Source organism: Odontesthes bonariensis, chromosome 2 (assembly GCF_027942865.1).
Source record: "Odontesthes bonariensis isolate fOdoBon6 chromosome 2, fOdoBon6.hap1, whole genome shotgun sequence".
Taxonomy (NCBI): domain Eukaryota; kingdom Metazoa; phylum Chordata; class Actinopteri; order Atheriniformes; family Atherinopsidae; genus Odontesthes; species Odontesthes bonariensis.
In genome coordinates this window covers 15,073,301-15,096,719 of record NC_134507.1, presented here as the reverse complement: position 1 = coordinate 15,096,719, position 23,419 = coordinate 15,073,301, and the positions used below count along the sequence as shown (strand labels likewise).

The following is a 23,419-nucleotide window of genomic DNA, read 5'->3' as shown; positions in this document are numbered from 1 at the left end:
CAGGGATAAATGACGACTACCTTAATGAATAAGTCATTCACAAGTGCCGCTTCGACTGAGAAGATACAAGTAGCTCAGCCTTTTGTTTTTCAACCTAGAAACCCGTCAGTGATTGCTACACTCTTTGTGCTTCCCAAAAGGAAATTATTGTTAACTCCCTGGTGAAAATTCTAACTATTAGTGTTGTACAACTACTTTAATTCATGTTCAGCACAGAAATGGTGAGCAGCTTTGAATCATTCTTCTGCATGTCACTAAAGGAGTATTTTACAAATTCCACAACAGCTGACTGCAATGACACAGTGGATTCTGATTTCGCTAATTTTTTTATTTCAGCTCAGGGCCACGGAATCAGCTGAGTGACGAAAGCATACACATGAAGCTGGTTTTGCCCGCGTTACAGCTTAACTTGCCAGCTCAGTCATATGTGCACCTGATCAGCTCTGAATCCCAAAGCCACCTCTGTACTTTCATATATGACAACAATGCACAACTAAAGCACATCAGTTTTGGCTTGAAAAAGCATAAGTAAAAAAAGGCCTTAAGTGAACAAGGAGCCAACTGTTGGTTTTTTAGCCACACTAGCTCTGTGAGGCCACACTGAGGTCCTCAACAGCGTATACCCAGTGTTGATGATAATTGATGTGAAGCAAGCATTGTCTCCGGTCACCATCTGAAAGTGTGTTAGAATTCTTGCATTGTGAATTGCAACATTGTACTGTACATGTTGAGCATGAGTGCACATTTTTATGACTTGCTTCCGCCCATATTATCCAATTGCAAAACCAAACATGAAATTGGACAAAATGAAAAAGAATGATTAAATCATTGTTTTTCTGCTGCTGACAGTAAATAATGTGCTTTTCTTTTTTTTGTGACACGCAGCACAATGTCTTTCAGCTGAAGATTTTCTTTCATGCAGGCACCGCATTTAGTATTTTTTTTGCATTTGTGGTGGGAATTTTCACCTAATAAGGCAGAGAAAGAAGATTCGTAAAAAGTTTTTATGGCTATTAAATATCAAGCAGTGATGTTTAACCTAAAGGAAGTGAGCTTTGAAACTAAGTGCAAGGTTGCAGTTCTCATGGCACTGCACACAAATAGAACACTATTTCTGGCCCACTGTAAATCTCATTTCAACTGGATGCGAGTGTTTTTTTTTGCTCCATTAAAACAACAAACCAATTGATTGGGGTCTAGGGGAAAAAGTATAGGGCAATGTGTCATCCCTTTACAGTTTATGGTGTCTAAAGACACAAAATGTTTACTCATAACATGCAACAGGGCTTTACTTGTTATTTCCATACCATTTAATGGGACAAAGCTGGTGTGTAACTCAACCACCAAACCAATACAGTCTCACAATACATATTTTTTTGCAGTAATATTTTGATGCAGTTGGTGTCTGTTTGAAGGCAAGTTGTGATGTTTTCTTAAACTTAACCACATATTCTTTAATGTTTTATCTTTAGTAGTTTATAATGTATAAAGTGCAAGGAAACAGTTAAGGAAATCCAAACTGATATTTCATAGAAAATGTACATTAAAACATTAGTGGTTTGGACTGTATTGGAACTCAGAGCTCCTTTATGTAGCTCCAACACCCAACCCCTCCAAACTCCTAGATCTTTTTAATCGTCTTTCTTTTTTTTTTTTTTTACCTTTTGTGATGTTGTAGTCCTTGCAGTGACAACACCGTGTCCCCCTGTGTGATTATATCTTTTTCCACAGCTCAAAATGTTCAGTTTTTATACTAGTTTTCCATTTTTGCTGTGAGACTGAGCAGTTCGCAGATATGGGGGCATTAACATGGTGCAGACCGACGTCATGAGCAAGCCACCATGTTTCTCAAAGTAGCTTTTAAATGCTTAAACCTAACCAAGCAATTAAAAAACACAGCACATAAAATACATTGATTAAAAACAAATTAACTGAAGTGTAACACAAAATTAAATCCATGGTGGTGGACAGTCTTTGGGCTACCTGATGCTAACAAAAGAGCACTACATGCAAAGACATGTTGCAAAAAGGAATCTCTAAAACATTACCCTACAGATTTTCTTCTATGAGCTGTGGTTTCACATGCCCGTGCACCTCTCCACAAAGTTTCATGAAAATTGACCCGGTTTCATCCTGCAGACAGACAGACAAACAGGAGGGGAAACGTAATGTCCTTGAGATCGATGACGAAATCATTCTTGCTAAAATCCATTTAACCGCTACTGAAGACCTGAGAGTAATCTGAACAAAGTGTGAAAAAGTTGCTAAAAACTGCAAAGTTGGACATGTGACAGCTGAATTGTTTCTGTTTCATATGACGTTGGATCTATTATCAAGTACAAAAACTGTGGATTTAACAAATAAATTCGACCTCATTCAAACATTTCACGGGACCACAGCCAAGTTCTTACAGTTTCTGCACTGACAAGACTGTAGCAGTCCCATTTTATTATGGTCTGTTTTCAAGTTGCTGAGACATGTTACTATGAACCCAAAGGTAAAATTGGTTGAAATTGGAAAGGGGAAAAGCTTTGAATATCATAAATGCCTCTGCATTATTTCATAACAAGTCCAACTTATCACTTGCAGTTTTACATTCAAATATGTTGAGTGGTTTAGATAAAATGCCTATAACTAAGGCTTGTTTTCTAACCTCTGACTGGCGTGAGTTTGCTTTATCCTTTCAACAACAGTCTAAAACACCTATGGATCTGCACCATATTTAACCTGGGCTGCGTCACATTCCCTTTTGTCCCAGTCTTTCTTTTCTGTGTATGGAAATTTACATTAATGTGGCGTCACAGACTGGGTGCAGTAAAAGAAAAGCCTTATCTAGTCACGGCAGACCGCAATGACTAGAACAACTATTCACGAGCACAATGTGAACAATCAGAGCTGCAAAGAGCGTGGCATACCTCTCAGCCACAATGCAGCACTGTCACAAACTCTTGACTGCAATTATGTGTGAATGGAAGTAATCATACTTATTATTGATGCCATGGCTTAAGAGTTACACAGTCAAAATCAGAATTGTTACTCCTCCCACCTCCATGTTGTGCACGGTGCCAACCACTTGTGATAAGTTGAAGTGGTGTTTTGATGTAAGAGCAAGATGAAGTCTTTGGGCAGGTGCCAGAGTGGAGATCAACCATGCCGAAGCAGGCTGCACGGGGAAACAGGAAGTTGAAGTACCTATTTTACATCAAAGTTCTTTGATGTCATGGCCTGTTTAATCTCTTAATATGGTATTGGCAAGGATTACAGGAACAGGACACCACTTTGCTTTAAAGCTTCCAATCTTTTCTGTCCCCTTGTTTCCCGGTGATATCGGCTGACATGTCACACAAGATCATTTAGACCTATGCATTTCTATGTTGACCTTTATATTTCTTATAGTTGTGCATTAAAATGATTGTACATTAAAGTCTCAAACATTGTGTTTTCCGTTAAAGTCTGTGCAACACAACTTTGTCAGCTAGAACGTCATCTGACCAGTCAGTAGCAAAGCTACTAAATCGCTTGTCACTGTATGAGTACGGCTTATGTTTTAATTTTCAAATCAAGTGTTTACTTCTTTAAGATGAGGGTGTAGTCTCTTTCAGAAAAGTATGATTGATGTGTGGTGTCTTACACGTGCAGCCAGGCTGGATGGTGCAACGTCTCCACGGTCTATTGACCCCCTCTGACTCATGCAACACACAAAAAGAGGGCAGAAATATGTAGTATGCTTTGCTCATATACAAAACATCAATCTATATTTAAACTAAATTAAATTCACCTTTAAGGAAATGGCATGGTTGAGATGGTAAAAGTCTAAACACACTTTAAACCCAAAATATAGGCGTCAAACTCACTCTCCAAATAATAAAGGTGCATGAAGTTAAAAAGTGTTTTTGCAGGTGTTGTTTTGAGATAGATAATCAATGAATGCTTCTCACACAGTAAGATAAGCAGCTTTGGCTTGTTGGGTTTGTATAAATTGAAGATTCTTTTCCGGTCTAATGGACTGTTACTGGTAGCCCTTAAGAGAGTAAAAAACAAAATATAGATTATCCAATCGACCTGTGAGACGCGCAGTCAAGAGGTCCTGCTTTGAAATTAACAGAGCTCGGAATTATAGCGCTCAGTTATTGATAGGAGATGACTTGTTAAAACGTTCACTTTTACCCCCCTTTTCACTCTAATTTGTGATCTGGAAACCTTTTTATGAAAATTTTATGAAACAATCTTGAGCATTTTTCTTTCTGTAATATTTTGAGCCTACATGCACATAGACCTGAGAAACATCCTGCAGCACAATCAGCAATACAGCATCAGAATGCAAGTATGTGTTGTTGCAACAAATTTATTGTTATTTACTATCATTCTTACAGTAATTGTTTTTTTTTGTTTTTAGGTCTTACAAAATGTGTAATAGTAGCCAGTTTAATCTACAAATTGAGGGTAAACTTATTTTTCTCATAACAGGAAAAGAAATGAACTTCCAGTGGCAAAACGTGTTGAAATAAATCATTTCAACACGTTTTCTTCAAGGAGCATTTCAACAAGGATTTCTTCACCCTCTTGCTCAACTTTTTCTCACTTTAAATTTTTTTTTCAGGATTAATCAAGGAGATGCTAAAACATTAGATAAGTGTGGGGTGAACTTTCTCTGCTCTCGAAATATGTCAGAGTACCCTGCCCTTAGAAAAAAAAAAAGAAATACACAAGCCTTGTCCTTTTCTGAACTCCCACGCGTGCTACATTTGATGAGGTGGTCTAATCCCTTTGCAATTTCAAAATAGAATCAGTCAAATATTCCCTCCAATATTGATCGGATTATATACAGAAAAAACACGGCCGAACGGAGAAAGATATTGAGTAGTTTTGCTTGCTCAGTAAATGATAAACCACAAGCTATTTATCGTTAATCAATAGCCTTCACGTATAGCCTATCACTGAGGCTGTATGCAGAATTGTGTGGAAGCGAATCAAAAACGAATTTGTGTAAATAAAAAAATGTTTTAAATGTAAAAAAAAAAAGTCTTATAAGGTGCACCGTCCAATGACTGCACAGAAACAGACATTTGATGTGACGCTTGATGAGGACAAAGCAAGCTTCAGGGCATCCCGCCACAGGACATGCTGGTCAGGGTCCAAGGCTGGCAACAGCAGTGCAGGTAGGGGTGATAGCCTTGGTACAGAGGCCCAGTCATGGGGAGGTGTCCTCCATTACTCAGATGGTACTGCTTCTGCTCGTCTCTCACCAGCACTTTTACTGCCACTGTCTTAGGTGAGCTCAGCGCAGCCAGCTCGGCCGCCATCTGCCGCCTTTTCGTTTTATATCTCCGGTTCTGAAACCAGATTTTCACCTGGGTCTCTGTGAGCTTCAGGTCTCCCGCCAGATCGGCCCGCTCGGGCCCCGACAGATACCTCTGAGTGCTGAAGCGGCGCTCCAGCTCGTGGACCTGCGCGTGAGAGAAGGCCGCTCTGGAGCGCTTCTTTGTACCGGGCCTGCACTGGCGTCCATCCGGTGAGCAGCCCAACCTGCTTTCTGGGGGCTGGTGTCCGTCCTCCCCTCCATTCATCTGGTTATTCTGCGCCTTAAGGTCCTCACACGGGTTTGCATCCCGGTCTGCAGCGGCTGAAGGAGAACACAAATGTGTGATGACAAGAAGTGTTTTGTCTGTTAATGGTGGCACTGTAGCCCTGAGCATGCTGCAAAAATGTTACTGATGCTGGTCAATGTGAAGATTTTCTTTATATATCTCCTTATCACTGTCACAGAGCATTTGATGAAAGGGTGGAGCATTGGCATTTACAAACTCCTATGAAGTCTATCATAGTTTTTTTTTTTTTTTTTTTGCAATGACAGTATTACTTATCTTGTCTTATCTTATCTTATCTTATTTATTCTGGAAAAATATGTATTTGGAATTAGAAAAAAAAATCTAATTGTCTAATTATTTCCCGTGGCAAAAATAAAAATATTTGTAGTCTAATTAGATTAGGCCTAAATGAAAGAGCCGTGGAGGTGAGACAGCTTTCACCAAACCAGAGTTTTCTCTCCTTGAGTTTGGTTACTTCACGTTGTATCAATATGCAATTTTGTGAAAATGAAAACTTCAAACTGCCCGATTTCCTTGCCTGTTGCCGTGCAAACACCCCATGGCCTGACAATTCTTCAAATATTATCCCCCACCTTCTCTGTGGTCGGTCTCATCTCCCGCAGCTTCCTTCTTCCAGGTATCATGTCGGAGGTTAGACACGCCGAGGTCAGGAGAAAGTTTCACCGGAAAGATGCGGTCCTCACAGCCGGTGCATGGGCTGCGTTTCGGCGCGTAGAGCTCCTCCGCACCTGCCGTGCCGGGCTTCCCGCTGGCATCCCGTGGGGTGAGAATGTCTTTGATAGAAAAAGGCGAAAAACTCAATGTCATGATTCAAAATAAAAACTCGGGTGTTTCCTCACTCTGGCGTGGGGTTTATGTGGAGGCATCAAGGGATCAGCGGCTGGAGGGCAAAACCTCTCGTTCAATCAATCTTTCCAACAGTCTCTGTAGGCTAATTATTATAATTAGGTCTGCTAATGAGCAGCACTCGTCAGAGACCTTCGGGACTTTTTCGACACTGAGCTGAAGAAGCAGTTCAGACTCGGTAGGCTGTTTTTTCAGCCTGGTCCCTCCTTTGCGCCGCCCAGCTGAACACTGGTGTGCGGAGCTCGGAGTCCAGCGGAGGGAGAAGAACATTTACTTTTTGACAAGAGAGAGATATTGTGTCACAGTGATAGCAAAGAGATGATTTTTTTAGATGGTAAAAATGACCAAGTCTGTAAGTGGGAGGAGATGACGGAATTCGGCGTAATTAGACCCTGCAGAGCACTTCAGATACCGTGAAGAGACTTGAATCAGACAGGAAGTTGCAAACTATTATTACAAAAACAAAAAATACTGGTTTCTGTTTTAATCTTTTTCTTTTCTTTTATTTCTTTGCCAGGTTATGATTCAATTTAAATCTAAAAATGCAGTGCGTTAAGTTGTCTGAACGTGAATATGAAATAGCTCTTTTTTTTCATGTGCCAAAATGGAAATCAATTCACAGTACCGCAGCCTGTGTATTTCTATGAAATTTATTTTTCCACGTAGAACTGATCTACATGGTTGTGACTGTTTGGCTTTCCTTTCATTGTTTGCTTATAAGATGAATGAATCCCAGAAAGCTTCATTTTTGGTTTTGCGCATAAAATTGAGGGTATTTGTATTCTTACACCTGTGCATGTCTAAAATGTCTTATTACATTTTTTGTGAAAAAGACAAACAAACAAAAAAAACAACAATATACTATACTCTTTCATTTCACCGTGAAGGTGAACTTTCGGCTCCAACAGGTGAGCAGCGCCGCCACGTGGGCAGGATTCACGCTTTTTCCAAAGTTGAATGCGAGTGAAACCAAACGCTTGAGACCGTCCATAAACCTCCACCCGAATGGACGCATATTACACAACAAGCAGACCCAGCCTTAAGTTGGGCAGACGTGGTGACAGATGCGGGTAACTGCCTCTTGCGTGCCGTTTTCTTCGCCTGCATGACTAACCAGAGAAATATCTGTCTTCCTCAGGGTATCAGAGCATGACTGCAGCACAATTATCAAATGTAACGTCCCAATTCAGCCGAGCTATGTGGGATTTTTGCTCATGACTTCAACTGCCGTAAAAAAATTATCATAGGAAGAATCCTTGTCGGTTGTTTCATACAACCCGTCGCAAGCAACCTACTGTAACTTCTTTAATGCGTCCAAAGAGCCTATAATCGTGCTCTCCAAGTGAGTTTCCTTTCCCTGCATGCATCCACTAAACCCCTGCACGCAGTAATTATAATAATAACAGAACGTGTTTTTCCTTTGATCACATGAGATAAGAACGATCGTTTTCGTGCGCTGAAATAAAAACTCAAGTGTCAAGATCAACATGTTTTCGCCTTCAAAATAAGGCATTTTGACGCAAAAAAACGCACATCCTAAATCCTTAACTAGTCCACATTTATTTGACAATTTATCAAAAGCATATATTGAAATGTGCATATCTTCATTCTGAATTTTAATCCCAAGATGTACAAAAAAACTGACATGTCCTAAGTCTTTAAAAAGCCATCTTTATCCATCGAAGCAACTCTTAAAAGGTCAGCTTTGCTTCCGTCTATATTTGGACCCTGGCTCCTTTTGTGAGCTCCCTGAGTGGTTGCCATTGGAGACTTTTCTGTTTTGGGAAACTCCGCGCTTGCAGAGCAGCAGTGATGGGCCGCCGAGCTGCTATCTTTGGAAGCGCACGATAGCGATCGCGAGCGCCTGTCATAGCAGCCGCGACCAGGCCGATGCGTCCTCAGGCATCGCCGTCCTGTCGCCAGCTCTATTTACACTAGTGACTTCGCAGCACTTAGAGCTGACACCAGGTATGTCCTACCGGCAGTGCAGTAGCCAGAGGAAGTGGCCAGCGAGGCTATCAGAGGAGACAAACACTCTGTTTACTTTTCCATTCATCTCCATTAATAGCGTCTGCATGGTCCACTATGCCTTGAAGGTGATGGTATTTAACCCTTGTGTGGTGTTCATATTGTTGTTACTCAGGCAGTGTTTGTGGGTCTGGTGGACCCGTAGCATTTTGTGGTTTTTAATGCCTCACAATCAAGTATTTTATGTTAAAAAACTCAACAGATGTTTACTTCATCCCAATTACAAGCTGTATAAACAGTATATATGGTTAATATTTTCCCTTTACCTTTGTTAGATCACATTTATAACTTATTATTTAAAACGTAATAAAGAAAATCAATTAAAATCAAGATATGAGTGGAAACAAATTCACAAGTGAAGCAAGGTTTTTCAAAACTACTGACTTTTATTTCTTTGAACTCAGAAATTTAACCCTTTCAGGTGCACAACACAACCTGAACACATGAACACATAGAGTAAACACATCAGTCAAGACAACACATGAGCCCCATTGAACACATGGCCTTTAGCCACTAGCCTATACAACACATGAGGAGCAGAGTTTTACTGTGTATGTGTTGCAGATATACTTTTTGCACTTGATGCATGTATATTGTGTTTTTCTGTCCATCTTGGGTCCGCACACTTCGCACCGCTTCTTCTTGTTGCTGGTGTTCACAACTTAGAATAATGAAAAGATCAGGAATTTTTCTAACACCTCTCTCTCTCTCACAAGTAATGATTGCCATCCATGTACTGCAACAGCATAACACACTTACTTCAGCTTCTGCAGATTGTGGTTCTGTAGGTTGGGTGGACAGGGCACCAGCATTCTCCTCCTGAATCCTTCTCACGATGGCTGCAGAGGCTGGGGTTCTGGGGACATGTTGTCTTTCCTCAATTTGTGGTCTCACCAATGCTTTTCCCAGATCCTCGAGAAAGAGGCGTCTCTTCTGGAGCTTCCCTCTGTTCCACTCTGGGTTAAGTGCCATCCAAATGACAAAGGCGTTGTTTGCTGAGATGTCCAACATGTCAAAGAATATCACCAGTGGCCAGCGTAGAGTCCTCCGTTAGCAGCTGTAGGCCGTCACCAGCTTGTCCATGTTGTCTACCCCTCCTTTTGTGGCATTATAATCCATGATGATCTCTGGTTTGTGATGTTCCTGGTCACAGATTCTTCCATCCCTGTGCAGTGTACTCATGAGTACCACATTCTTGTCTTTCTTTGGCACATAGGATACCAGGGATGTGTCAGCCGTGTAGGCAAACATGGAAGACTTGACAGGCCTGTTCTTTGTAGTCAGCAGTTGAGGTGGGAGCTCTGACTTGTTTTTCCGTATTGTTCCCACCATGGTCAGCTTCCTCTTTAGGAGCTCCTGTCCCAGCTTGTGCGAGGTAAAAAAATTGTCGCATGTGATGTTGTGTCGACTGAGTCCCTGAGACATGTCCAGGACAATTCTCATTCCTTGGTTTTTCTCAGGGGCTCCTCCATCAGGTTTCCCTGTGTAGACTTGTAAGTTCCAAGCATATGAGGAAGTGGAAACCTCTTCTTGGGAATCCTCTCCCCTCTACATCATCATCAAAACCTTCTCCATCTTACAAAATAACTTCCAAGGCCCTCTGCGCAGAGATCCTTTTGGCCATCTTGATCGGTTGTGATAAGAAACCACACTGGCAAAGCTATATTTATAGTGTCCCGCCTCCAATTTGTAGCAGATAGAGTGGGAGAAAATAAAGATTCCCGCAAGACAGAGGGTCAAATGTGCGGGTAAACAAGAGTAGATGCTTGATGTGTTGAGTGTTGATGCTTGAATTTTGCAAAAATGTTGCAAATTTGTGTGGGAACCGCAAGTGCAGAAACTCTCTCTGTCACTCACACACACGCACACACGCACACACACACACACACACACACACACACACACACACACACACACACACACACTAGCAGCAGGCCCAGACAGGAGGTGGACAGAGTGTAGGTACACAGAACATCAATTTCCACACTTCTTTTAGCCCTGGGTCCAGTGGACCCGAACATCTTATATGTAATAGAAATGTGTAGGGGGGGTGTACGGTGTGTGGTCATTAAAAGTTTATTCTGATATATGTTCTTCACAGAAAATGAGCCAAGGCCAGTGAGTCTGAGTTTGAAAAATTAATTAATTGTATCATTTTTCTTTTAATAAAAAATGAAAACGGGTCCCACAGACCCGAACACCACACAAGGGTTAAGTCCATCTCCAGACGACTGAATGCGTGTGTGTGTGTGTGTGTGTGTGTGTGTGTGTGTGTGTGTGTGTGTGTGTGTGTGTGTGTGTGTGTGAGTACAGGCCCAGGCTTTGCCTCGTGTGAGTGAGTTCAAATGTGAATTATTAAATATTTAAAGATTTGCTTTATTGGTCAGTAATTGCTAGGATGTTTCCTTTATGGCATTGTTATCATTATTATTATAATTTCTATAACTATTATCATTATTTCAGTGGTAATATCTGAGATGTTTCTAGCAATATTTATTACTGACCACTCACGGTTTACAGGCTGTGTGAGTCCAGAGGATTCTGGGTGTCTGGTTAATGTCCATCTCTGAATTCTGAGCGGACATTTGCTCGTTTTGAAATTCCCCCTGTTTCTGGATTTTGTCTCAGATCCAAGCAGGCTTTCTCACAGCAGGAGGAAAAAAATGGTTGTTTGGCCTTAGATGCTATTTGAGACGATGAGAAATGTTGGAATAAATCCCACCCGACACTTGTTCTTTTTTTTTTTTTTTTTTTTTTGGTTAAAGATTTCCTGCCCTGATTCATATACATTATGGAGATGTGGGTTCATAAACACGCGCGTACACAAACACGAGCACACGTAAATACACACAGAGCCCTTGCGTTATTATGGTTTTATGTCATTTTATTTCATCACCCAACGATCCAGTGTGTCTGTAACTTGAACGCAGACTCCTAATACGTAGGCCTATAAGTCGCTCGATTTATCCCAGCCATGCACCTTCAGTTATAAGTAAAATAAAAACAGAGCCTACTGGCCAAACAAATGCCGAACTGTTAAAAAAAAAAGAGAGAAAAAAAAAGAAAAACGTAAAAAACATAATACTTAAGTCTGCAGTCTTTAGCGCTTGTGGGGAATATTTCTTGCAATGTTTTTTTCTCTTTTTAAACAGGCCCTGTTATGGCAAAAACTCCCTCGTTTAAATGCTTTATAACTCAAATATTTCTGCCTTTTATGTCAACGTCCCTTTATTTTTGTAGAACACAACATCCATTTTGCCGCTGAACCTTGGCTCATCAGCAACATTCATTCCATAATACCTTTAATACGTTTCCACAAGTGGCTCAGAGAAAAATGTTCTTAATACCTGTGTTTCAATCTCAGTCGTTGGATTAAGGTTACTTCATATAGCTGTCTTGGGTTACAGCCAAGTACTTTTTGCTATTTGTGAAGGAGTTTTGCATTGCATTGAGTCCATTCAGTGAAGTCTCGTCCCGGCTGTAATTGCGCTACCAAGCCCGGATGCCCTGCAGCGATCCCTGGCAGGGTGTGACCACTGCTCCTTGGGGAGCTTGGCTCTGCGTTTGAGCACCAAGGTTTCCCAAATTCATGTTCATGAAAGCATTACCAGCAGTGTTGCTCGGTGGAAGAGCGGGTAAACTAGAATAAGTACAGGAGTAAGTGTTGGTATACACCGAGTTGTTGTAGCTGTAGGTTGGGTAGCCGTTGTAGCTGTACGGGTTTGGAGCTCCGACTGTATAAGGAGGATTATAGTTCTGGGATCCAGTCAGACAAGGCCTCCCATCTCGAACCAGAACCGGCACAGCCACCCTCCTGGGTGGTGGTGGTGGTGGGTGGTGATGGTGATGGTGATGATGGTGCTGACCTGCAATCTCCAGCGTCTTATCTTGCCGCTGCCTCTTGCATTTGTACCTCCTGTTCTGGAACCAGATCTTGACCTGGGTGGAGGTGAGTTTCAGGGAGCTGGCCAGGTGCTCTCTCTCCGGGGCGGACAGGTAACGCTGCTGCTTGAAGCGGCGCTCCAGCTCGAACACCTGGGCCTGAGAGAAGAGAACTCGGGGCTTCCTTCTGGTCCTCTGCTTGGTGGCTGGCTTCTCTGAGTCCGGATCCTCACAGTCGCCCCGCAACACACCGATATCCTCTGTAAGAGAAACGGGACATCTAAACATGTGAATCATGCTGAATTCCAAACATCAGTTCTGCACTTTATGATTTCTCCATCACAGCCCGTTTTTTCATTTTTGTGTGTTGTTGTTTAGAAAGAATTTCCTCGAATTGTTCATTTGATGTATTTTTGAATATGTATTTATGTATGTTTTATATATTGTGTCTTAAAATAACTGGGCAGGATATTGCTTTAACGGAATTTTGCGGGGATCTAATTGAAAATAGACCAAAAAAAAAAAAGAAAAAATGGGTCCAACGAGAAATTAATTTAACGCTGCATGAGGAAGAAAACTCGATTCTCCAGTTATGCATGAATCCAGCCATTCGTAAATATTGAGGACCTCCAAAATGAATAAGGCCTCAACATACACAAACATTAAATACACATTCGTTTGCAGATCAGCCTCTGCGATGGAAGGAATCCGCTCAGGGATTTTGAAAACGACCATAAATGCACGAATCTGCTCGCGTAAAACAACCTGAGATGCGTGGAAGGATTAAGCACAATTAGCTGGCAGCTAGTGGACAGCTTGCAACAAAAATCCTTTTTTTTTAGACGTCCTTTGTGCAAGGTGTGGCTCCTGCTTTACGGGTGTCTTTTTGTTTTGAATCTTAGTTACAACAACAACAACAAATATAATAAAAGAAAAAGGGATAAACACAAAATCTAAAAGTTTTCTGTTGTTGTACATCAGGATTAATAATTAAAGCTCTTCTCTTGTGTGAGTATTTGGTGTTTGTTTATATTTGTGAATCAATAAATGATATCTAACTAATTCACAGCAGTTATTTCTTCAAGATGTCAGGTTTTCTGTTTTTAAACGATTGGTAATTTATCTTAAAAGCAAATAGAGTTTTTTTGTTTTGTTGTTGTTGTATGATTCATTCCTCCAGAATCTCTCTTTGATTTTATCTGACGTCAACGCCACTCGTGTCTGTTTGAATATTTCTATAATCACTCTGTCTACTCACTGATGCGGCACTCTTCTTGCTCCGTCTCCAGTCGGAGGTCCGCAGAGTGGCTCTGCGCCGTGTTTCCGAACACTTCCACCGGCAGACCGGACTCCGCCAGCCGCTCCTGAGCGCTCAGCGTGCTGAGGTACGACATCCTCTCTTCGCTCTCCGAGAGGCAGGAGCTGATAGGACTCGGACTGTCTCTGCCTGCCAGCATGCAGGAGGGCGGCGAGTGAGAGTTGAAGGATTTGTTTGAAATGGCTCCCGGCTGTGACAGCGCACCAGAGAGACCGAGACAGGAGATCAGCTGGAGCTGGTGCTGCTGAGATTGTTGCTGCAACTCTAACTTCAAAATGTCCTTCACAGAAAAAGGCGTGGTGGAAGAGGCTACGACCGGACTGGGGATCATTATTACCACCGACAGATGACGAGCAGTCACCAGGCCCAGAGCAAAACCAATTGGTCTCCGAACGGCGTGTTAGAGAAGTTAAAAGCCCGTGCGTAAAGTTGAAAAATGGACGCGCACTGCTTGTTTTTCGTGCAGAGCGAGGAGGGCTGGCTCCCTTTCAGCTTTGACATCCCTCTCCGCTGGCTGTGCGTCTGAGGCTGGAGGGTTGAACGAGAACGAGAGACGTCGATCCTGTTTGGTTGGCTGATTTCAGTTCTGGCGAAAGAGCTGGGTCAGCCAAGATGCTTTCCTCTCCCCTTCAGTGACGTCCCGAAGCGGAGGAGGGACCGACAGAGCCTTTCTCTTCTCGCTAGGTTTACCTGCGTGCCAGGAAGCCGTTCCTGATTTATTAAACAATATTGACACCATCGACCTCACTCACACTATTAAAGATTTTAAAGGTAAGAAAGTTTTTTTTATAACGTGCTTGCTTTTTATTAAGCAACAGATAAAGTAACACCAAGGGAAATACATGTATACACAAAATAATCTTTCTGTGGTAGCTATTAGTAACCTATGTATAATGGTGAAACGAAATTTCCATTAATATGGAGTCACCTTTAAGTAGTTGGTTGACTTTATGCGATCATCTTGTCTTTGCTGGATGGTTCAACGGCCATCACAGCTTTTCCCATCATCGCTATGGTGCTTTTTAGATTAGCCATATCTACGTTTCCTGTCTCAGCAGTCCGTGGATAAGATAGTACACTGTGACTGTGGGAACCCAGATAAAACTGGCAAATTAAGGGAGCAGTAAGAATATAAATTTCACGCGTTGACATCTCTGTGTCTCCTCAATTTGTGAACGTCACAAATTTTTTGATTTTTTTTCCCAGGAAAAGTTTGACCATGATCATGCTTCCCCTTTTATACTGGTATTTTGGTAAGGAAATATATATATATATATAAATGTGTGTAAGTTAGATATGTGTGTGTGTGTCCACAAAAAAAAAAGAAAAGAAAAAGGTGTTGATCTCCTCCATTAGCTGCAAGAACTGAGGGGAATAAAAATATTGGCCTCCAAACAGGAGCGGGAAATTAATTTCCTAGAACTACTTCACTCGCCTGCTTCTGTTTTCTATTACATTAAACGAACAGTTTTGTTATATTATTAGCATTGTATCAGGTAAATCGTCAGGGAAATGCGCTGTAGAGAATCAAATCAATGTAGTTTCTTCCCTTTGTTTTTCTGACGTCTCACAAAAAGCGCAGCAGTGTCACATTTAAGCGTCTGATTTGTAAAAAAAAAAAAAAAAAAAGTTACACCTATTGAAGAAAAACTGACCTGAAAACAGATTTCAGTAGTTTATTAGGCCCATTTGCTGCCCCTTCTTTCATTAATTATCTCATGACACCTCAGATTTATCTGCAGTCCCTGGAACATAAATTACGACCCATCACAGCTTAACTGAGCAATGCCTGCAATCGAATGATATTATATGTAAAAATACATTATTCGGAGCGATAATAATATATGAAATAATTCAACTACATTTCACTGCATACATGTTCGCACCCACTTACAGAAGTCGACTTTTAAAGCTTTTACTAATGGGGCTATTTCGCATTTCTGTTTGATGTTCTTAGTTAAATTAAGAATTTGGTTCCGTCTTCCATAAAAGTTTCTCTCGACAAAATAACTGACTAAATGGACAGATTATAATAATAACAATAATACTAATAACACAAAACAACAACAAAAATAATAATAATAAGAAACAGAAGAAGACTTGTAACATGCTTCAGTGTGCTAAAGGCACAGCTTTGTGAAACAGGACACCCTTCTCCTGGTCGACTATCTGTGGCCAAGTGCAGGCGCCAGGGTCTGAGGGCCTGTTGCTTCTAAAGCGTGTGGAAAGAAAAGGAGGGAATGTCCACATAATCTCATCCGCTCACCATCAGCAAGACGCTGTTTAGATTAGGAGATCTCTCCTTAAAACTGCCCATTTAGGAGGGGAGGGAAGCAGAGAAAGGGTTTGTGTCCACTAAATAGTCACATTTGCTTCCTGGATGGATACGACAGAACCTGTCCAAATTATAGGTCACAGTGTCCATCATCGTTCCAGGCATTTTCACACAATCGGGGGGGATTTTGCTGGAATTTGGTCGATTTTATGAGGGTGAATTTCCTCGTAAAATACACCCCAAGGCATTAAATCAAGTCTATTCGTTTCCCAAATATTTACCCATTCCTCTATATTGCGTGTAATGATTCAAAGAGACAGCAGAGCAGACAACTAAATCCGTTGTCTGGCCTTATGTACGGTTGTGAAGTGTTTGCACACAAACTCTATCAACTCTTGATACAACTTCTGATCGAGGGGAGCAGACATCAATCCTTACAAACCACCGCAGCCATGTCCCCGCGTGTCAAGGCGTCACGGCTCACAGCCGCAACCCTCCTTAATGGCTCATTTAGCTTTCAACCCCAAACACGCACGTCCACGCGCACAGCCCTCAAATGACCATCACCGTCGGCAGTCTTCGCGTGCCACCACCAGCCCAAGAGTGGCCAAGCAGGGCCGCGTGTTTACGGAGCGGAAGAGTCTGTTTCCTGCCTGTAACAAAACCCAGACTCTCAGAGAGTGTCAAGGAGCTGCTCGGTGCTGAGTGCGCCTCCCCAATACATCATCTTCATTTCAGAATCATCGTGATAAGCTGGGTAAGGTCAGGCCTACAGCACAGGTCAGGGAGCGTACAGGCTGCAGAGATCTGGACAGAACTGTAAATATAGCCTATATATATAAATATATAAATATATATATATATATATAGGCTATATATATGTATATATATATATATATACATATATATTTACAGTTCTGTAATATATAATGTATATAATAATATATAATGGCAACACTTTACAATTAAAGAATAACAGAGGATTCAAAGCATTTTTTAAAAATCTGCAATGGTTTCTTCATTCCTCTCATTTCACTTTCTGGTGAGCTCTTTAAAAGTTAGTGTTTTGCCAGGCGGTGTTGAACATGTTTAGTCTTGTTTCTCTTAGTCTCTCCATATCTCTGTCGATCTAGAAGCTGTTTGCCTCAGAGTGGCAGGTGTATAGTCATCTTAGTAGTTGCAGCAGGCCCCTAAAACCAATGGACTGGGATATGAGAGCTGTTCTCTGAAGACAGCAGATCCCATGGCCACGTTTGTTGACTGGGTAATGACTGCAATCATCTTTCTTCGGTGCTCTCTGCTGTGTCTGAAGATGGTATTACCACAGTAATATAAAATGACCTGGACACCTGCAGTGTGTGGAGGGGCTTTGTGCAGGCCTTTGTATGAAAACTGAGAGGGTGTATGACTTGACAAAGCTTTGCAGATGAGTGCTTTAAATCTTTATACTGAAGCACTGACTGTTAGCACTGTGTTAGCACTGTAGCCTAGATGTGCGAGGAGGAACTGAAGTACGGTAACCCATTTGTCTTGCTCTCAGTATCAACACTAAGTTGTTACATTAGGGAAATTGATTAGCTCAAGTGTGTCCGTCCTAGTCTGTTTTCCATGTTGCGTTTGAGTCCACTTGTGGATTATCTAACAGGGTGTGATGGCTTCTGCCTAGCACCTTCCAATAGCAGAGCACGTTGGAGTATGGAAATGATGAGGCCATGAACTTTAAAGCTCCTTGAAATTATTTAAAGAAGTGCAGCTCCATGCGGAGTATGGCGGCCTCAAAGTGCTTTCCTTCTTCCTTTAATTTCATGGTCATCAGTAAGAATGGCAAAGGACCAAACTGTTGTGTGTCAGCAATGTCTCAGTTCTTCTAGGTCCCGGAAGGTGAGTCTTATCAGCAACCCATGTGATGGTGTCAGTAGCCAGGACCCAGACTGTGCTATTGTGCCCCTGCCTGGGCCCGAGTGACGGATGACAGCGTCTTCTCACTGGAGGAAATGAGGAGGCCAGAGGCGAGCTCAGGGCCAGATTTAATTTTCAGCAAAAACCTTGTTCTCACCCACTTATCAGCTTCAAAAAGTGCCCAGTATTCTACTCGGCCTAACTTGCTCCTTCCAACAGTCCCTCAGGGCTCATTGTGTTAACTGGGTTAGATAAAGAGAGCCTAATAATGTAGTTTGCTTGAAAGACTGTGAGAGAGTCAACCAAAACCCTGTTCTGTATAACTTGGAGACCCTGAAAGGAGGAAGTGAGGTGAGGCCCGTCTGGGTCCCCTGCCCTTTGCCCTCCCTTGGGTCTCATAAATTAGGCTGCTGTAATTCTCTCCCAGACAGCCTTGCTCCAGCAGGTGTGTGTTTGTATACATGACTACTCACAGGGGGATGTAAGGGTTGTAATATCTGTGATCTACGGTGTTGGGAATTTAGTTTGGGAGGAAACATGCAACCTAAATACGCTTATCCTCTCTGCTGCGGTTGCACAGAGGCGTGGTTTCACCACATAGGAAGTGTGGGACTCTGGATGCTTATATGTCCTGTTACACATGGACATATATCATATATCATGTTGTACATCGTGAAAATAATTTGGAAATAGCTGTGTGCAACTGGCCAAAGTAGTAATCCTTGGGGAAAGACTCTTTGGACATAAAATGAATGTGTGTATTCATGTTTGCTTCGAGCTGTAAACATTAATGAGAGGAAATGCTTGTGATTGTCCAGCTGCCAAGACAGTATTTCCATAAAAGTGAACATTTTATTAATTCTTTTTGGGTTATCACGAACCTCCTTAAAACTAATGCTATTTACGTAAGTAATAACTGAATAAGGAGCCAGTCAGTGCAGTTTCGGCAGCATCTATTGCTGTTTAGAAGCTTGTTGATGATGCCAGTGATCTGACTGAATGTACTTGAAGAGGAGGGAGACTGGTAGACAACTTTGGTCCCAGCTCCAGGGCTGGACAACATGTCTGAAGTTTTCTAAAAGGATGAGGATAACACGAAAGGTTAACATGAATTGTTAACCTTTATTTATCGGACGGAAGTACAAAGAAAATGATATTCATTATCTTCATTTACCTACTATCTTCATTGATGCCAACTTTGCGCTGAGAAAAAAGTTGGGAGAGAGGCCAAAGAAAAGCAGAAAAGTTTATAGAATTCACAAGTGAAACCAACTCGAAAGATTCTACAATCACCAAATGAATTGGTGACAAGTGAGGGTGTCGGGATTGGGTATGAAAGGAGCGTCAAACAACCATTTTTTCTTTCCAAGTAAGGGTGAGTCATGGCTCATCGGTTTAGGTCAAACTCCATCGGAGATTCACGAATCTGTGAAGAATTCTTTGAAAAAATTCTTAATCCAAAGATGTGGAAGATATTCAGGATAAACAATGTATAATGTCTAAAATATTCTGAGAGTGTTGCTCAAAGAAAATTCAATCCATCCATCCATCTTTTTATTTGTTTCCTTGAACTTTTTGCATTGTAGAAGACTTCCCAACTTCTCTGGTATCTATACATATTGAGTCCTATCGATGTAGCTGCCCTTGACCCCTGACCCCTCCATATATAGATGTGAAACGAAAAGATCTTGAGGTGGTGATGAACAAAATATCGTGTGGTCATAAATCCCAGTTGACAACTTTTGTGTCTTTATGAAGTCAGAAAATAAGCATTCAGCGTAAAAATTCGGACCTGAGACTTCCACTTCCTGTCTTTGTGCTTCTGCGTGCATATTTTTGTGGGATTCTGTTGAAGCAGACTCGGCCAAAGGACAACATCAATCAGTTACAGCAGCAGTTTAGGCCCTGTGCACGAGGTCCCACCCTGAAGGACACATCAAAGCAGTAAGTGACAAGCTTATTAGCACCCTATTGTTAATATTCCTCTGGAAAAATCTTTTGATGAAATCACTGAAGTCTGTTTTTGTTCTATTCTCTTATTTTCTGTTGTTTTTACTGCAGCTGTGTTTATCATAACTTAAGATCGGATGTTGAGATCCCGAAACCTACTGTAAATATCCATGGGTGCATCACTAAAGGGAGGTTCGATGGTTGATATTTCACTGACACAATTATTGTTTTTTATACAAAAGGCATTTTACATGAATACAAATCCAAAGACAATAGATCACTCAAGCATTATTTTGACTTTAAAACTGAACCGAACTAAAGGTTCAGTTGTACATGCAGCATGTTCTTGATCTTGTCAGATCTATGTAGAACACAGAGGGTGGGAGCCTGTATACACAGAAGCAAAACAAAACAAAACAAAAAAAACAGCAGATTTCATGTCATGATATATACACATAGGTTGAACAGACATATGCCCAAATACACTGGTTGGAATGCAGTCATACGCACAGATGACTGATGTGTGCTGCACGCATGCTCCATCAGTCACAGGGAGGTCCTGTGCTCGTTGTTGTTGCTGTGTCTAGTCCCTTGTTAGAGAATTGATGACACTGTCTGTGGAAAACAAACAAGGCGGGAAGCTAAAAAGGTGGTCACTCACCACAGCTCTGTGACCCAGAGACACAGGGGCCATGGCAGCATGTGAGCAACGCTGCAACGCCCCCCTTGGAATGCGCAGCAGTGTGAGTGTGTGTGTGTGTGCACCCTCTTGTTTGTGTTTCAGCGATACCACAGCTGGAATGTGACTGTCTTGTGCCTGAATGTGTGCCTTTGTGTGTTTTAGTGTCGGCCTCCTGCAGCACCAATGACAACCTGCGTGCAAAGAGAGAACCTGATTGCCACAATTTGGATTAAACGGCGGGATGCCAAGATAAATGTTCTGCAATCCACGGTGAAGAAAATGCACGGAGGGTGCTTGTGAATGTTTGGCTGAGTGGCCCAATGATCGGAGTGTGACACACTCCTCCTGTGGGCACTGTCTTGCCGGGGGCTCCTCCTGTCACTCTTTGCTCTGACTCACCCTTCACATCACAGCCCAAACCGTGGCCCATGGGGCCTCCTCAGTACATACACAGCAAAGCCTGCCCCAGGCCCCCAAGCCTCGTTCTGGGAGCTCAAATCCCTTAATTGCAGGGCTGACAGTGATAGCTAACATACGAGACACCATCACCTGGTCGGAAAGAATGAAAACATCTACTGTCAGAGTGAAGCGGGGAGATGAGTGGGGGTGGGAGCAGCTATGGGGAAAGTGAGTAACATACAGGACAAAGCAGGAGAAGATAATGGTAACTCAGAGTTCTGTGGCAACCAGTATCAGGATTAATACTGTAATTAGGTATACGTTATGGTGGCTTTATAGTGCATAATCGCAACTTTATTCATGGCAAGTCAATCATTTTTATGGCCAACTGGTTTAGCCATACATAGTTGAAGCTATATTTTTGCTAAGGTGGTCACCATCAACCACTGAAGAAAAAAGAAAAAAATCATCTGAGTATCTACTGTCTGCTCCTCTGTGCTTAAAACTTAAGTTTCTCATCTGTTTGATGCTGGGCAAGAGGTGGACAAAGGGTTAACCAGTGAAAAGAGCTCCCTGCTGCTGAAAACAAGTCTGTAAACAGGGATGATGAGACTGTGTACACAGTCATCAATCTAATGTCTCAGCCTGACATCCAACAATTTTAAGTTTTTTTTTTAAATAATTGAGCAGCAAAAATGAAATATTCATACTTAAATCATCAGTTGGTTGAAATAAGTATATAAAATAAATAAATAATAATAACAAAGGCGACCTAAAGTCGTCTTGGAGGTGATCCAGCCAGCTTCACACACCTTTTGTTTGGAGGTTTCCCTCATCCTTCTTGGCAGGCACATTCAGGGTAAAGGTGGTGCTCTGGTGAATTCTCTGATATCACTCCCAAACTTTCACAGAATTTTGTTTCATGGCTTTCCTCCAGTTGTTGCCTTGTCAAAATGTAAATCTAGTTTCCTGCTCGAGTTCTTGACCGCAGATGTTTTTCACTGAGGACTGCTCTGTATTTCTCTGCACCCATCTTTACCTCTTGCCAGGGGAACATTTCCACACAAAACCATGCTGCCAGCGCCATGTTTGACCGCAGAGATGCTCAGTTTAACGTCGACCGCACATACTGTTGGGAATTGTGGCCAAAAAGTCCCATTTTAGTTTAATCGAATCAGAGGATTTTACTTCTTTGGGTCTGAGATTCATTCAGGTACCTTTTTTTGCAAACTCCCAGAAGCTTTTCACGTCATTTAGCGAGAAATTGCTTCCATCAGCCCCTCCCACCTAAAGTGTTCCACGAATGGTTCTGGTTCTTTGCATTTGATTTCTGGAGATGGCTGGGCAGCCAGAGCCAGGAAGTCTGTCGATGGCTGGTCAGAAACTTTTTCGATTGTAGAGTCGCGGAGGCTGATTTGCTCTTTCACTGTAAATGCTGCAGAAACATTCTTTTATTTTTCTCTCAGGTCTACAGACAATTCTCTCAACTCATTGATAAGCCTGATATACACCATCAACTGCAGAGACATTAAGTTAGAGGATAAAACAGATTTTGAGAGTGTCTATTAAATTTCCTCACAAAAATTCCAATTTGCCTAGATATAAATTGAGGAAAGGTCTTTCGAGTCCAGAATCCAGTCCTGAACAGTACTGCAGTTTCTCTGGCAGCCTGCAGAAGGGCCAGCATACGTGTCCTTATCCTTGTCCTTCCCCTGCCCGTCCCGCTCTACCCATACCTCACACTTTTCCTTCCGGATTCAGTCTTGCCCTGCCTCTTTCCCTGGCTACAACCCTGGCCGACATTGTTGTTGTAAAAGGGTGCTTATGTGCTTTTGTAGTATTTGCATATTAACAGATGAGTCGGCAATTAAGCATTAAGGTTCGTGAATTGTGTTGTTTTGGAATCTCAAACCAGTTACTTTATGTCAGATTCCTGTGTCTTAGATAGATAACTGTTGCACAAAGGGCCATGTTGAATTGCAGACAGGGTGAGAAGGAATTGTGTTGACTTGAAATTTAAAGAATAGAGACTTTACTTCCCTAATTCTTTAAATAAAATGATTTTGAATTAATCTGCCTCTTCCACCTCGTATGAAAAACGACTGTTTTATTCAGTTTCAGCCATTTCAAAGTTTAAGTGCTGGATGCAAGAATACCCAACAAAACTTTCTGAGTTAATCTGTGTGGGAGGAGCTTAAGTTCCATGTTGGATGTAAACAAGCCTCAAATTAGTTATAATTTATTTGCACATACTTGTTAAATTGAAATCTAAGATAGATTTAACTCTCAATTAAAAGCCGGCTATAAGCAACAATTTAGAGATGCAGAATTTTTAGCACTACATGGTGAAAGTGGAGCTAATTTTAACTATACTATATTGAGCACTTAAATCCCTCACAATTACACCAGAGCATATTACACAGTCAAACTATGTGTTGTCTATCGCATGTGTACACCATTTCAATGCAAACTGTGACTAGGTATGACGGGATTGATCATTTTCACCCATAATTTACCAAACACAATATCAT

General features: G+C 41.7%; 2 protein-coding genes and 1 long non-coding RNA gene across 3 annotated transcripts; 1 reads left to right on the top strand and 2 right to left on the bottom strand.

Moving 5' to 3' along the window:
* Positions 1–4,204: 4,204 nt before the first annotated feature.
* nkx3.3 (NK3 homeobox 3) lies at positions 4,205–6,688 on the bottom strand. The gene is made up of 2 exons (XM_075484295.1): positions 6,182–6,688; positions 4,205–5,623 (listed from the first exon to the last, which is right to left on the bottom strand). The coding sequence occupies exons 1-2, from the start codon at positions 6,414–6,416 to the stop codon at positions 5,100–5,102; spliced, it is 759 nt and encodes a 252-aa protein (XP_075340410.1). The 5' UTR covers positions 6,417–6,688; the 3' UTR covers positions 4,205–5,099.
* A 4,572-nt stretch (positions 6,689–11,260) lies between these two features.
* On the bottom strand, positions 11,261–14,293 carry nkx2.3 (NK2 homeobox 3). Its single transcript, XM_075478264.1, has 2 exons — positions 13,624–14,293; positions 11,261–12,625 (listed from the first exon to the last, which is right to left on the bottom strand). The coding sequence occupies exons 1-2, from the start codon at positions 14,012–14,014 to the stop codon at positions 11,973–11,975; spliced, it is 1,044 nt and encodes a 347-aa protein (XP_075334379.1). The 5' UTR covers positions 14,015–14,293; the 3' UTR covers positions 11,261–11,972.
* Positions 13,695–22,888, top strand: LOC142393245 (uncharacterized). The gene is made up of 3 exons (XR_012771864.1): positions 13,695–14,454; positions 19,716–20,550; positions 20,652–22,888. It is a non-coding gene; the product is annotated as an uncharacterized LOC142393245 (long non-coding RNA).
* Positions 22,889–23,419: the final 531 nt, after the last annotated feature.